The 13,269-nt window shown below is 37.6% G+C and overlaps 1 protein-coding gene across 1 annotated transcript in view; it reads left to right on the plus strand.

Moving 5' to 3' along the window:
* LOC133454890 (rab9 effector protein with kelch motifs-like) overlaps nt 1–13,269 on the plus strand; it is a 34,792-nt gene that overhangs the window by 3,359 nt on the left and 18,164 nt on the right. The window contains exons 2-5 of the mRNA XM_061733605.1: nt 658–812; nt 9,131–9,286; nt 10,335–10,499; nt 12,529–12,678. Coding sequence (XP_061589589.1) covers nt 658–812; nt 9,131–9,286; nt 10,335–10,499; nt 12,529–12,678 — 626 coding nt within the window. The remainder of the gene's footprint in view (nt 1–657; nt 813–9,130; nt 9,287–10,334; nt 10,500–12,528; nt 12,679–13,269) is intronic.

Raw genomic sequence — 13,269 nt, forward strand, 5'->3', positions numbered from 1 at the left:
TTTCCTATAATGTAATGATTTCACCCTATAATGTAATGATTTCACCCTATAATGTAATGATTTCACCCTATAATGTAATAATTTCCTATAATGTAATAATTTCACCCTATAATGTAATAATTTCCTATAATGTAATAATTTCACCCTATAATGTAATAATTTACTATAATGTAATAATTTCACCCTATAATGTAATAATTTACTATAATGTAATAATTTCACCATATAATGTAATAATTTCACCCTATAATGTAATAATTTCACCCAATAATGTAATAATTTCCTATAATGTATCATTTCACCCTATAATGTAATAATTTCACCCTATAATGTAATAATTTCCTATAATGTCATAATTTCACCCGATAATGTAATAATTTCCTATAATGTAATAATTTCACCCTATAATGTAATAATTTCACCCCTATAATAATAATTTCACCCTATAATGTAATAATTTCACCCTATAATATAATAATTTCACCCTATAATGTAATAATTTCCTATAATGTAATAATTTCCTGAAAATGTAATAAAATTTGCACTTAACTCAATCGAAAATGTAATAAAACCCAATGATGTAATAACTTCCCCAATAATGTAATAAAATATCCTGACGGATATTGTAATAACATTTTTACCGATCATGTAATACAGGTACGCGGTGGTCCCGGCTGGGACCGGCCCAGGTGAGAGTGTGGGCCACACCTGCACCTTCCTGCCCTCCCAGGAGGGAGGACGAGGACGGATCCTGGTGGTCGGGGGGGCCGACCCCGGCGGCAGCTTCTCACACTCCTACGTCATTAATCTGGGTAAAACACACACTCCTACGTCATTAATCTGGTAAAACACACACTCCTACGTCATTAATCTGGTAAAACACACACTCCTACGTCATTAATCTGGTAAAACACACACTCCTACGTCATTAATCTGGTAAAACACACACTCCTACGTCATTAATCTGGTAAAACACACACTCCTACGTCATTAATCTGGTAAAACACACACTCCTACGTCATTAATCTGGGTAAAACACACACTCCTACGTCATTAATCTGGGTAAAACACACACTCCTACGTCATTAATCTGGTAAAACACACACTCCTACGTCATTAATCTGGTAAAACACACACTCCTACGTCATTAATCTGGGTAAAACACACACTCCTACGTCATTAATCTGGTAAAACACACACTCCTACGTCATTAATCTGGTAAAACACACTCCTACGTCATTAATCTGGTAAAACACACACTCCTACGTCATTAATCTGGTAAAACACACACTCCTACGTCATTAATCTGGTAAAACACTCACTCCTACGTCATTAATCTGGTAAAACACACACTCCTACGTCATTAATCTGGGTAAAACACACCTACGTCATTAATCTGGTAAAACACACACTCCTACGTCATTAATCTGGTAAAACACTCCTACGTCATTAATCTGGTAAAACACACACTCCTACGTCATTAATCTGGTAAAACACACACTCCTACGTCATTAATCTGGTAAAACACACACTCCTACGTCATTAATCTGGTAAAACACACACTCCTACATCATTAATCTGGTAAAACACACACTCCTACGTCATTAATCTGGTAAAACACACTCTCCTACGTCATTAATCTGGTAAAACACACACTCCTACGTCATTAATCTGGTAAAACACACACTCCTACGTCATTAATCTGGTAAAACACACACTCCTACGTCATTAATCTGGTAAAACACACACTCCTACGTCATTAATCTGGTAAAACACGCACTCCTACGTCATTAATCTGGGTAAAACACGCACTCCTACGTCATTAATCTGGTAAAACACACACTCCTACGTTATTAATCTGGTAAAACACACACTCCTACGTCATTAATCTGGTAAAACACACACTCCTACGTCATTAATCTGGTAAAACACACACTCCTACGTCAATAATCTGGTAAAACACACTCTCCAACGTCATTAATCTGGTAAAACACTCCTACGTCATTAATCTGGTAAAACACACACTCCTACGTCAATAATCTGGTAAAACACACACTCCTACGTCAATAATCTGGTAAAACACACACTCCTACTACGTCATTAATCTGGTAAAACACTCCTACGTCATTAATCTGGTAAAACACACACTCCTACGTCAATAATCTGGTAAAACACACACTCCTACGTCAATAATCTGGTAAAACACACACTCCTACGTCATTAATCTGGGTAAAACACACACTCCTACGTCAATAATCTGGTAAAACACACACTCCTACGTCAATAATCTGGTAAAACACACACTCCTACGTCATTAATCTGGTAAAACACACACTCCTACGTTATTAATCTGGTAAAACACACACTCCTACGTCAATAATCTGGTAAAACACACACTCCTACGTCATTAATCTGGTAAAACACACACTCCTACGTTATTAATCTGGTAAAACACACACTCCTACGTCAATAATCTGGTAAAACACACACTCCTACGTCATTAATCTGGTAAAACACACACTCCTACGTCATTAATCTGGTAAAACACACACTCCTACGTCAATAATCTGGTAAAACACACACTCCTACGTCATTAATCTGGTAAAACACACACTCCTACGTTATTAATCTGGTAAAACACACACTCCTACGTCATTAATCTGGTAAAACACACTCTCCAACGTCATTAATCTGGTAAAACACACACTCCTACGTCAATAATCTGGTAAAACACACACTCCTACGTCATTAATCTGGTAAAACACACACTCCTACGTTATTAATCTGGTAAAACACACTCTCCAACGTCATTAATCTGGTAAAACACTCCTACGTCATTAATCTGGTAAAACACACACTCCTACGTCAATAATCTGGTAAAACACACACTCCTACGTCATTAATCTGGTAAAACACACACTCCTACGTCATTAATCTGGTAAAACACACACTCCTACGTCATTAATCTGGGTAAAACACACACTCCTACGTCATTAATCTGGTAAAACACACACTCCTACGTCATTAATCTGGTAAAACACACACTCCTACGTCATTAATCTGGTAAAACACTCCTACGTCATTAATCTGGTAAAACACACACTCCTACGTCATTAATCTGGTAAAACACACTCCTACGTCATTAATCTGGTAAAACACACACTCCTACGTCATTAATCTGGTAAAACACACACTCCTACGTCATTAATCTGGTAAAACACACACTCCTACGTCATTAATCTGGTAAAACACACACTCCTACGTCATTAATCTGGGTAAAACACACACTCCTACGTCATTAATCTGGTAAAACACACACTCCTACGTCATTAATCTGGGTAAAACACTCCTACGTCATTAATCTGGTAAAACACACACTCCTACGTCATTAATCTGGTAAAACACACACTCCTACGTCATTAATCTGGTAAAACACACACTCCTACGTCATTAATCTGGTAAAACACACACTCCTACGTCATTAATCTGGGTAAAACACACCTACGTCATTAATCTGGTAAAACACACACTCCTACGTCATTAATCTGGGTAAAACACACTCCTACGTCATTAATCTGGTAAAACACACACTCCTACGTCATTAATCTGGTAAAACACACACTCCTACGTCATTAATCTGGGTAAAACACACACTCCTACGTCATTAATCTGGTAAAACACACACTCCTACGTCATTAATCTGGTAAAACACACACTCCTACGTCATTAATCTGGTAAAACACACACTCCTACGTCATTAATCTGGTAAAACACACACTCCTACGTCATTAATCTGGTAAAACACACACTCCTACGTCATTAATCTGGTAAAACACACACTCCTACGTCATTAATCTGGTAAAACACACACTCCTACGTCATTAATCTGGTAAAACACACAGTCCTACGTCATTAATCTGGTAAAACACACACTCCTACGTCATTAATCTGGTAAAACACACAGTCCTACGTCATTAATCTGGTAAAACACACACTCCTACGTCATTAATCTGGTAAAACACACACTCCTACGTAGGGTTGCAAAGGGGTGGAAAATTTCCGGTAAATTTCCGGAAACTTTCCGGAAACTTTCCATGGGAAGTTAAGCTTGGGAATTTTGGAAATATTCCAAATTGGAAACTTTCCATGGGAATTATGGGAATTATGGGAATTATTGGGAATTTATGGGAATTTATGGGAATTTATGGGAATTAACTGGAAATTGGGGGTAATTTAAACAAACTGTATCATATCCAAACATAAATGTAAATATTTATTTTGTCATAAGCAGATATCCATGCAAGATAATACTAAAACATTACATTTCAACAGATTTATTTGAGTAGAACTTTAGTTTTTATTCTTGTATGAACAATTATTTTAATGAACAACAAAAACATGAATGTTGAGTAAATACTAACTCACCCACTCCCCCACCCAATCAAAAAGTAAAATGACCCCACCCCCCCCCCCCAAAAAAAAAAAAGTCCCATTCAAAATGTTAAATAAAAGGAGCCCCACTCCCTCCAAAAAAGTCCCATTCAACATGTTTTTTTTATTTAATATTTGCAAGTTAAACATTAATACCATTATAGATCAAATATATTTACCCCATAATATTATCAAAACTTACTTGACTTTATATAGTCCGTGGGCTCAAATGTGTGGCTTCAATAGTCTTGTGCTTTGAGCTCAAATGTGTGGCCTCCAGGCTTCAAGAAATCACCTGTGCATGTGATGGTGGAATGCACAGTGCATGTAGGGGGTGTGGCCTCAATAGCCCTGCAGTAAGCAATGTGCTGTGTGCAAGTGATTGAGGAGTGTACTTGCATTAAATCTGGTTGTTTTAGCCAAGACTATGCTACAATATATTTCCCCCAACTATATTTAAGTTCCCTGTTAAGGGCCAACCTTCAATTCTGTAAATTTCTTATTTATTCCCGTTAATTCCCGTTAATTCCCATATATTCCCGTTAATTCCCATATATTCCCGTTAATTCCCATGGAAAGTTTCCAACTTTGAAAATTCCCGGAATTTTGCAACCCTACTCCTACGTCATTAATCTGGTAAAACACTCCTACGTCATTAATCTGGTAAAACACACACTCCTACGTCATTAATCTGGTAAAACACACACTCCTACGTCATTAATCTGGTAAAACACACACTCCTACGTCATTAATCTGGTAAAACACACACTCCTACGTCATTAATCTGGTAAAACACACACTCCTACGTCATTAATCTGGGTAAAACACACACTCCTACGTCATTAATCTGGTAAAACACACACTCCTACGTCATTAATCTGGTAAAACACACACTCCTACGTCATTAATCTGGTAAAACTCACTCCTACGTCATTAATCTGGTAAAACACACACTCCTACTTCATTAATCTGGTAAAACACACACTCCTACGTCATTAATCTGGGTAAAACACACACTCCTACGTCATTAATCTGGTAAAACACACACTCCTACGTCATTAATCTGGGTAAAACACACACTCCTACGTCATTAATCTGGTAAAACTCACTCCTACGTCATTAATCTGGTAAAACACACACTCCTACTTCATTAATCTGGTAAAACACACACTCCTACGTCATTAATCTGGGTAAAACACACACTCCTACGTCATTAATCTGGTAAAACACACACTCCTACGTCATTAATCTGGTAAAACACACACTCCTACGTCATTAATCTGGTAAAACACACACTCCTACGTCATTAATCTGGTAAAACACACACTCCTACGTCATTAATCTGGGTAAAACACACACTCCTACGTCATTAATCTGGTAAAACACACACTCCTACGTCATTAATCTGGTAAAACACACACTCCTACGTCATTAATCTGGGTAAAACACACACTCCTACGTCATTAATCTGGTAAAACACTCCTACGTCATTAATCTGGGTAAAACACACACTCCTACGTCATTAATCTGGTAAAACACACACTCCTACGTCATTAATCTGGTAAAACACACACTCCTACGTCATTAATCTGGTAAAACACACACTCCTACGTCATTAATCTGGTAAAACACACACTCCTACGTCATTAATCTGGTAAAACACACACTCCTACGTCATTAATCTGGTAAAACACACTCTCCTACGTCATTAATCTGGTAAAACACACACTCCTACGTCATTAATCTGGTAAAACACACACTCCTACGTCATTAATCTGGTAAAACACACACTCCTACGTCATTAATCTGGTAAAACACTCCTACGTCATTAATCTGGTAAAACACACACTCCTACGTCATTAATCTGGGTAAAACACACACTCCTACGTCAATAATCTGGGTAAAACACACACTCCTACGTCATTAATCTGGTAAAACACACACTCCTACGTCATTAATCTGGTAAAACACACACTCCTACGTCATTAATCTGGTAAAACACACACTCCTACATCATTAATCTGGTAAAACACACACTCCTACATCATTAATCTGGTAAAACACACACTCCTACGTCATTAATCTGGGTAAAACACACACTCCTACGTCATTAATCTGGTAAAACACACACTCCTACGTCATTAATCTGGTAAAACACACACTCCTACGTCATTAATCTGGTAAAACACACACTCCTACGTCATTAATCTGGTAAAACACACACTCCTACGTCATTAATCTGGTAAAACACACACTCCTACGTCATTAATCTGGTAAAACACTCCTACGTCATTAATCTGGTAAAACACACACTCCTACGTCATTAATCTGGGTAAAACACTCACTCCTACGTCATTAATCTGGTAAAACACACACTCCTACGTCATTAATCTGGTAAAACACACACTCCTACGTCATTAATCTGGTAAAACACACACTCCTACGTCATTAATCTGGTAAAACACACACTCCTACGTCATTAATCTGGTAAAACACACACTCCTACGTCATTAATCTGGTAAAACACACACTCCTACGTCATTAATCTGGTAAAACACACACTCCTACGTCATTAATCTGGTAAAACACACACTCCTACATCATTAATCTGGTAAAACACACACTCCTACGTCATTAATCTGGTAAAACACACACTCCTACGTCATTAATCTGGTAAAACACTCCTACGTCATTAATCTGGGTAAAACACACTCCTACGTCATTAATCTGGTAAAACACACACTCCTACGTCATTAATCTGGTAAAACACACACTCCTACGTCATTAATCTGGTAAAACACACACTCCTACGTCATTAATCTGGTAAAACACACACTCCTACGTCATTAATCTGGTAAAACACACACTCCTACGTCATTAATCTGGGTAAAACACACACTCCTACGTCATTAATCTGGGTAAAACACACACTCCTACGTCATTAATCTGGTAAAACACTCCTACGTCATTAATCTGGTAAAACACACACTCCTACGTCATTAATCTGGTAAAACACACACTCCTACGTCATTAATCTGGTAAAACACACACTCCTACGTCATTAATCTGGTAAAACACACACTCCTACGTCATTAATCTGGTAAAACACACACTCCTACGTCATTAATCTGGTAAAACACACACTCCTACGTCATTAATCTGGTAAAACACACACTCCTACGTCATTAATCTGGTAAAACACACACTCCTACGTCATTAATCTGGTAAAACACACACTCCTACGTCATTAATCTGGTAAAACACACACTCCTACGTCATTAATCTGGTAAAACACACACTCCTACGTCATTAATCTGGTAAAACACACACTCCTACGTCATTAATCTGGTAAAACACTCCTACGTCATTAATCTGGTAAAACACACACTCCTACGTCATTAATCTGGTAAAACACACACTCCTACGTCATTAATCTGGTAAAACACACACTCCTACGTCATTAATCTGGTAAAACACTCCTACGTCATTAATCTGGTAAAACACACACTCCTACGTCATTAATCTGGGTAAAACACACACTCCTACGTCATTAATCTGGTAAAACACACACTCCTACGTCATTAATCTGGTAAAACACACACTCCTACGTCATTAATCTGGGTAAAACACACACTCCTACGTCATTAATCTGGGTAAAACACACACTCCTACGTCATTAATCTGGTAAAACACACACTCCTACGTCATTAATCTGGTAAAACAAACACTCCTACGTCATTAATCTGGTAAAACACACACTCCTACGTCATTAATCTGGTAAAACACACACTCCTACGTCATTAATCTGGTAAAACACACACTCCTACGTCATTAATCTGGTAAAACACACACTCCTACGTCATTAATCTGGTAAAACACACGTATAGTTCATTACACTGCTAGAGATTATTCCACCAGGCGCTGCTAGAAGGTTATTTACTGTGTTTTGCTCCTAAAGGTAGATATTGTAATATCCCAAGGTTTAATCCTGAACACATATGTGTTGGTAATATTTGCCCTTTATTACACTGCAAAAACTCCAAATCTTAACAAGAATATTAGTCTTATTTCTAGTTAAAATTTCTCATTTTTAGTAAAAAAAATCTCATTACACTTAAAACAAGAAGACTCATCACTGGAAAAATAACTTATTTGACGATTTTCACCTGTTTTAAGTAAATTTTCACTTGAAATAAGTAGAAAAATCTTCCAGTGTCCAAATGTCTAGAAAAAAGGTCGAAATTTTGTGAAAAAAGTCGAAATGTAGAGAAAAAAAGTCAAAATTTTGTGAAAAAAGTCAAAAGTCAATTTTCACCTGTTTCAAGTAGATTCTCACTTAAAATAAGTAGAAAAATCTTCCAGTGTCGAAATGTCGTGAAAAAAGTCAAAATGTCGAGAAAAAAAGTCAAAATTTTGTGAAAAAAGTCGAAATGTCAAGAAAAAAAGTCAAAATTTTGTGAAAAAAGTCAAAAGTCAATTTTCACCTGTTTCAAGTAGATTCCCACTTAAAATAAGTTCATCGCTGCTTGCAGCTTTAATTATTATTATTACACAGTGATTGATTACTCTGAGACTGATGAGATTCATCAACAGCTCGGGGGAGGAAGTAACGTTATCCTGCTCATCGTGTCATTTGTCATAGACTTGTTACAGAGTTTCTTTTAAATGAATATGTTTGTTTTTGTGGTTGTTTTTCCAGACAACCATGAGTGGGTGCGGTTAGCGTGCGGCGGGCTGACGGCCCGGTACGAGCACTGCAGCTTCGTCCCGCAGAGCCGGCCCCAGAGTCTCTGGGTGTTCGGGGGGGCCCAGCAGACGAGCAACCGCAACTGCATCCAGGAACTACACATGACCGGTAAATCAGTACTAATAATAACATAATATATTACAAATAATAGCAGTGACCAAAACAGCTGCAGAAATACTGCAGGAATGACATAGCAGCAGTTAAATGCAGCCTTCTGTAAGCTTTAAATATCCACTGGGCTTACATCAAATACATCAAAACACAACAATAAAAAACACTTTTCTGAACTTATCAATATGACTCTGTCCTTCACAGGATAAGTAACATGGATCACTGCAAAAACTCACAATCTTAACAAGAATATTTGTCTTATTTCTAGTTAAAATGTCTCATTTTAGTAAAAAAATCTCATTACACTTAAAACAAGACTCATCACTGGAAAAATAACTATTTTCACCTGTTTCAAGTAGATTTTCATTTAAAATAAGTAGGAAAATCTGCCAGTGGAACAAGATTTTTTTGCTTGTAATAAGAAGATAAATCTTGTTCCACTGGCAGATTTTTCTACTTATTTCAAGTGAAAATTTACTTGAAACAGGTGAAAATTGTCAAATAAGTTATTTTTCTGGTGTTATTTTTCTGGTGATGACTCTAAATGTTGAAATAGCAGTAAAACCACATTCATTGATGAAATGACATAAGGGATGGAAAGGAGGGATGGCAGTTTTACAGGGGGATGATTTGGACCGTTTTTATTTCAGGGGGGGATGATTTGGACCGTTTTTATTTCAGGGGGATGATTTGGACCGTTTTTATTTCAGGGGGGGATGATTTGGACCGTTTTTATTTCAGGGGGGATGATTTGGACCGTTTTTATTTCAGTTTGGGACTCAGTTAGATTATATCGCTATGTTCGTCTCTCCTCACTCAGTCAGCCAAAAAAGCCAGAGCTGAGTCATCGCTAAGCGGTAACGTCGCTGTCTTTGGTGTGAGAGGTCGAGGGTTCGAGTCCCGCTGTATGTGAAGATTATTGTCAGCAATTTGTGTGTGTTTTTTTCCCGGTTCTGCTACCGGCACAGAATCTTTTGGTGGTACGGAGTACCGGATCGTACCGGTTTACTTTCACCCCTACTAATAACAGCCTTGTGTGTGTCAGACGCGGAGCCCCGCTGGAGGACGGTGGCGGCCACAGGGACCCCCCCCAGCCCCCGGACCTACCACTCCTCCTCCGCCGGCGTCGGGGACCGACTGTACGTTTTCTCCGGGGGGGAAGCTGGAGCTGCTCCGGTCCAGGACTCCAGGCTGCACGTCTTTGATACGGGTTTGTTACTTAGTTACTTACCGGATTTTCTGGACTATAAGCCGCTACTTTTTCATAGGTTTTCATCCATGCAGCTTAGGACTGGGCGATATGAACCAAAAGTCATATCTCCATATTTTCTAGCTAAAAGGCGATACTCGATATATATCTCGATATTTTTTCTGTGCCTTAATTGGGGTTTCCCCCAAAGCATTATAGCATAGCATCTCTGTTAGCATCTCTGTTAGCATCTCTGTTAGCATCTCTGTTAGCTTAATTTTTTTCTGAGGCAAACCCTTAAAAAAACAGTCAGTTTTAATACAAAGCCTCGTGCCAAATGTCACACAGGTTCCTTTATTAACAGAGGTCTGCACAATATCAAAATGTATAAAACAAATGAAATAAAAATAAACTGCCTGCATATATAGAATAAAAATGCTTCTTGAATAAAATAAAACAAATATCCCTTTCCTGCATAACAATTAAATTAAAATACACTGTGCAATTAATACAATGTAGACAGTAACAGACTTTTCCACTGAGGTTGACAGTTGTGCAAATAACAAAACATTTGTGCAAATCTCAAATAAAACATTCAAGTCAATTTGTTACAAAATAATATATCAAAATCATTTAAAAAAAAAAAGTAAAAAAAAAAAAAAAAAAATGTTTTTTTTTTTTTTTTAAATCGATATAAACGATATTGTCTCGTACCATATCGTGTTTGAAAATATATCGATATATATTAAAATCTCGATATATCGCCCAGCCCTAATGCAGCTTATACAAAGATGCAGCTATTCTGTGGATTTTTCTTCCACCGCTCGGGGCGCTCTAACCGGAATTAGAATCAAAATTAAAGCTGCAAGCAGCGTTGATCGGGCCCTCGTTGATCGGGCCCTCGCACTCCTGGCCACCGCCCTCCCTCCAGGTCCCCCCAAAAAGAGAATATTCAAAATACGATCGATAGACCAATAAAGCCTTCGGAGGAACTTGATATTATTAAGAACCTTAAAACTTCTTCTGCTGGCCATGATGAAATCACAGCCTATCTCATCAAAAAAGTCGCACCTACAATTATTTTTCCCTTAACGTGTATTTTTTCTGTGTCACTTGAATCTGGTATTATCTCACAAGATGTAAAACTTGCCAGGGTCCTCCCACTGTTTAAAGCTGATGAACCATCTGTATTTAAAAATTATCGTCCTATATCAATTCTCCCTTGCTTTTTTAAGATACTTGAGAGGTTGGTACATACCAGAATTCTGAAGCATCTCGATGCCAACAGCGTTTAGTATGAGCATCAATATAGTTTTAGAAAAAATCGTTCTACCTTTATGGCTCTCTTGCATCTTAGAGAAAAGATTTGATACGTAAAGATTTGAAAAATTGATACGCTTTAGGAATTTTCTTAGATTTATCAAAAGCTTTTGACACAGTTAATTATGGAATTTTATTATCAAAAATGTCTTGTTATGGTTTTAAAATAGAGTTTTGCAATGGGTTGAAAACTATTTGCACAACGGAAATGTAATTTTTAATGATACATTGTCACAGTGGGATGTTCTCAAAGTTCCACAAGGTCCTTTTTGTGTCCATTGTTTTTTTTGATAAACATCAATGGTTTACCTAAGTCAGGGATTCTTAACCTTTCTGACCTTGAGGCCCAATTTTTTCCGTACAGGGTGGCCCCGGGGCCCGTTAAATATTAACCCTGTATAGCAGGTATTCAACTAAAACTTTAAGAGGTCCATGCAGAGAAAATGTACTCAAGCGAAGGTCCAGAACATCATATTATTTATATATATATATATATATATATATATATATATATATATATATATATATATATATATATATACACACACACACACACACACACACACACACACACACACACACACACACACACACACACACACACACACACACACACACACTACACTAAACTAAACTAAACTTGTGTAAATATGTTGCAGCCTCCTCCTCCTGGTCCCAGCCGGACACCCAGGGCCTAAACTAATCTAAACTAAACTAAACTTTGTTCCAGCTTGTTCCTCCTGGTCCCAGCCGGCCACCCAGGGCCGGCGGCCGGCCGCCCGACAGGGACACGTCGTCGCCGCCGTCGGCTCCAAGATCTACGTCCACGGAGGAATGACGGGAGACAAGTTCTTCAACGACATGTACTCTCTCGACTCCAGTAAGACTTTAAATCAGGATACATGATGAAAGATATGAAGGGAGGGAGGGAGGGAGGGAGGGAGGGAGGGAGGGAGGGAGGGACGGACGGACAGACGGACGGGAGAATCAGGTCATTTTGACCCGAAGACGGTACAAGGGTTAAGGGAAACAAAATTAAATAAATATAAAAAAAATTAAATAAAAAAAAAAAAAAGTTAAAAATGGCAGCAACAGCGATATCAAACTATATATATCTATACATGTATACATACATATAAGGTTCAAAAACAGAGATACTCATTGATCCTTTGGAAAAATTATCCAGTTTTGAAAATAATGGAAACCAAAATTGTTGAAAGATTTGACCAATGTTGTATGGTAAAATGGTAAAAAAAACTGACATTTGATCCAAAAAGAACTTGAAAGTTGGAGGGGAATCATCTTTCCAAAGTAAAAGCATGTGATCATAATTAATATCTGCTTTTTTTTCGGTTTAACTGAAGATCCAGTTTATCATTTAATAAAAACAAACTGGAGCTTAACTCAAAATTAATTTCTAAAACTGATTGTGTGAAGGAATTAATTGATTTCCAGAAACTTATTAAAAGAT

The sequence above is a fragment of the Cololabis saira genome, chromosome 11 (assembly GCF_033807715.1).
Source record: "Cololabis saira isolate AMF1-May2022 chromosome 11, fColSai1.1, whole genome shotgun sequence".
In the NCBI taxonomy this organism is placed as follows: Eukaryota; Metazoa; Chordata; class Actinopteri; order Beloniformes; family Belonidae; genus Cololabis; species Cololabis saira.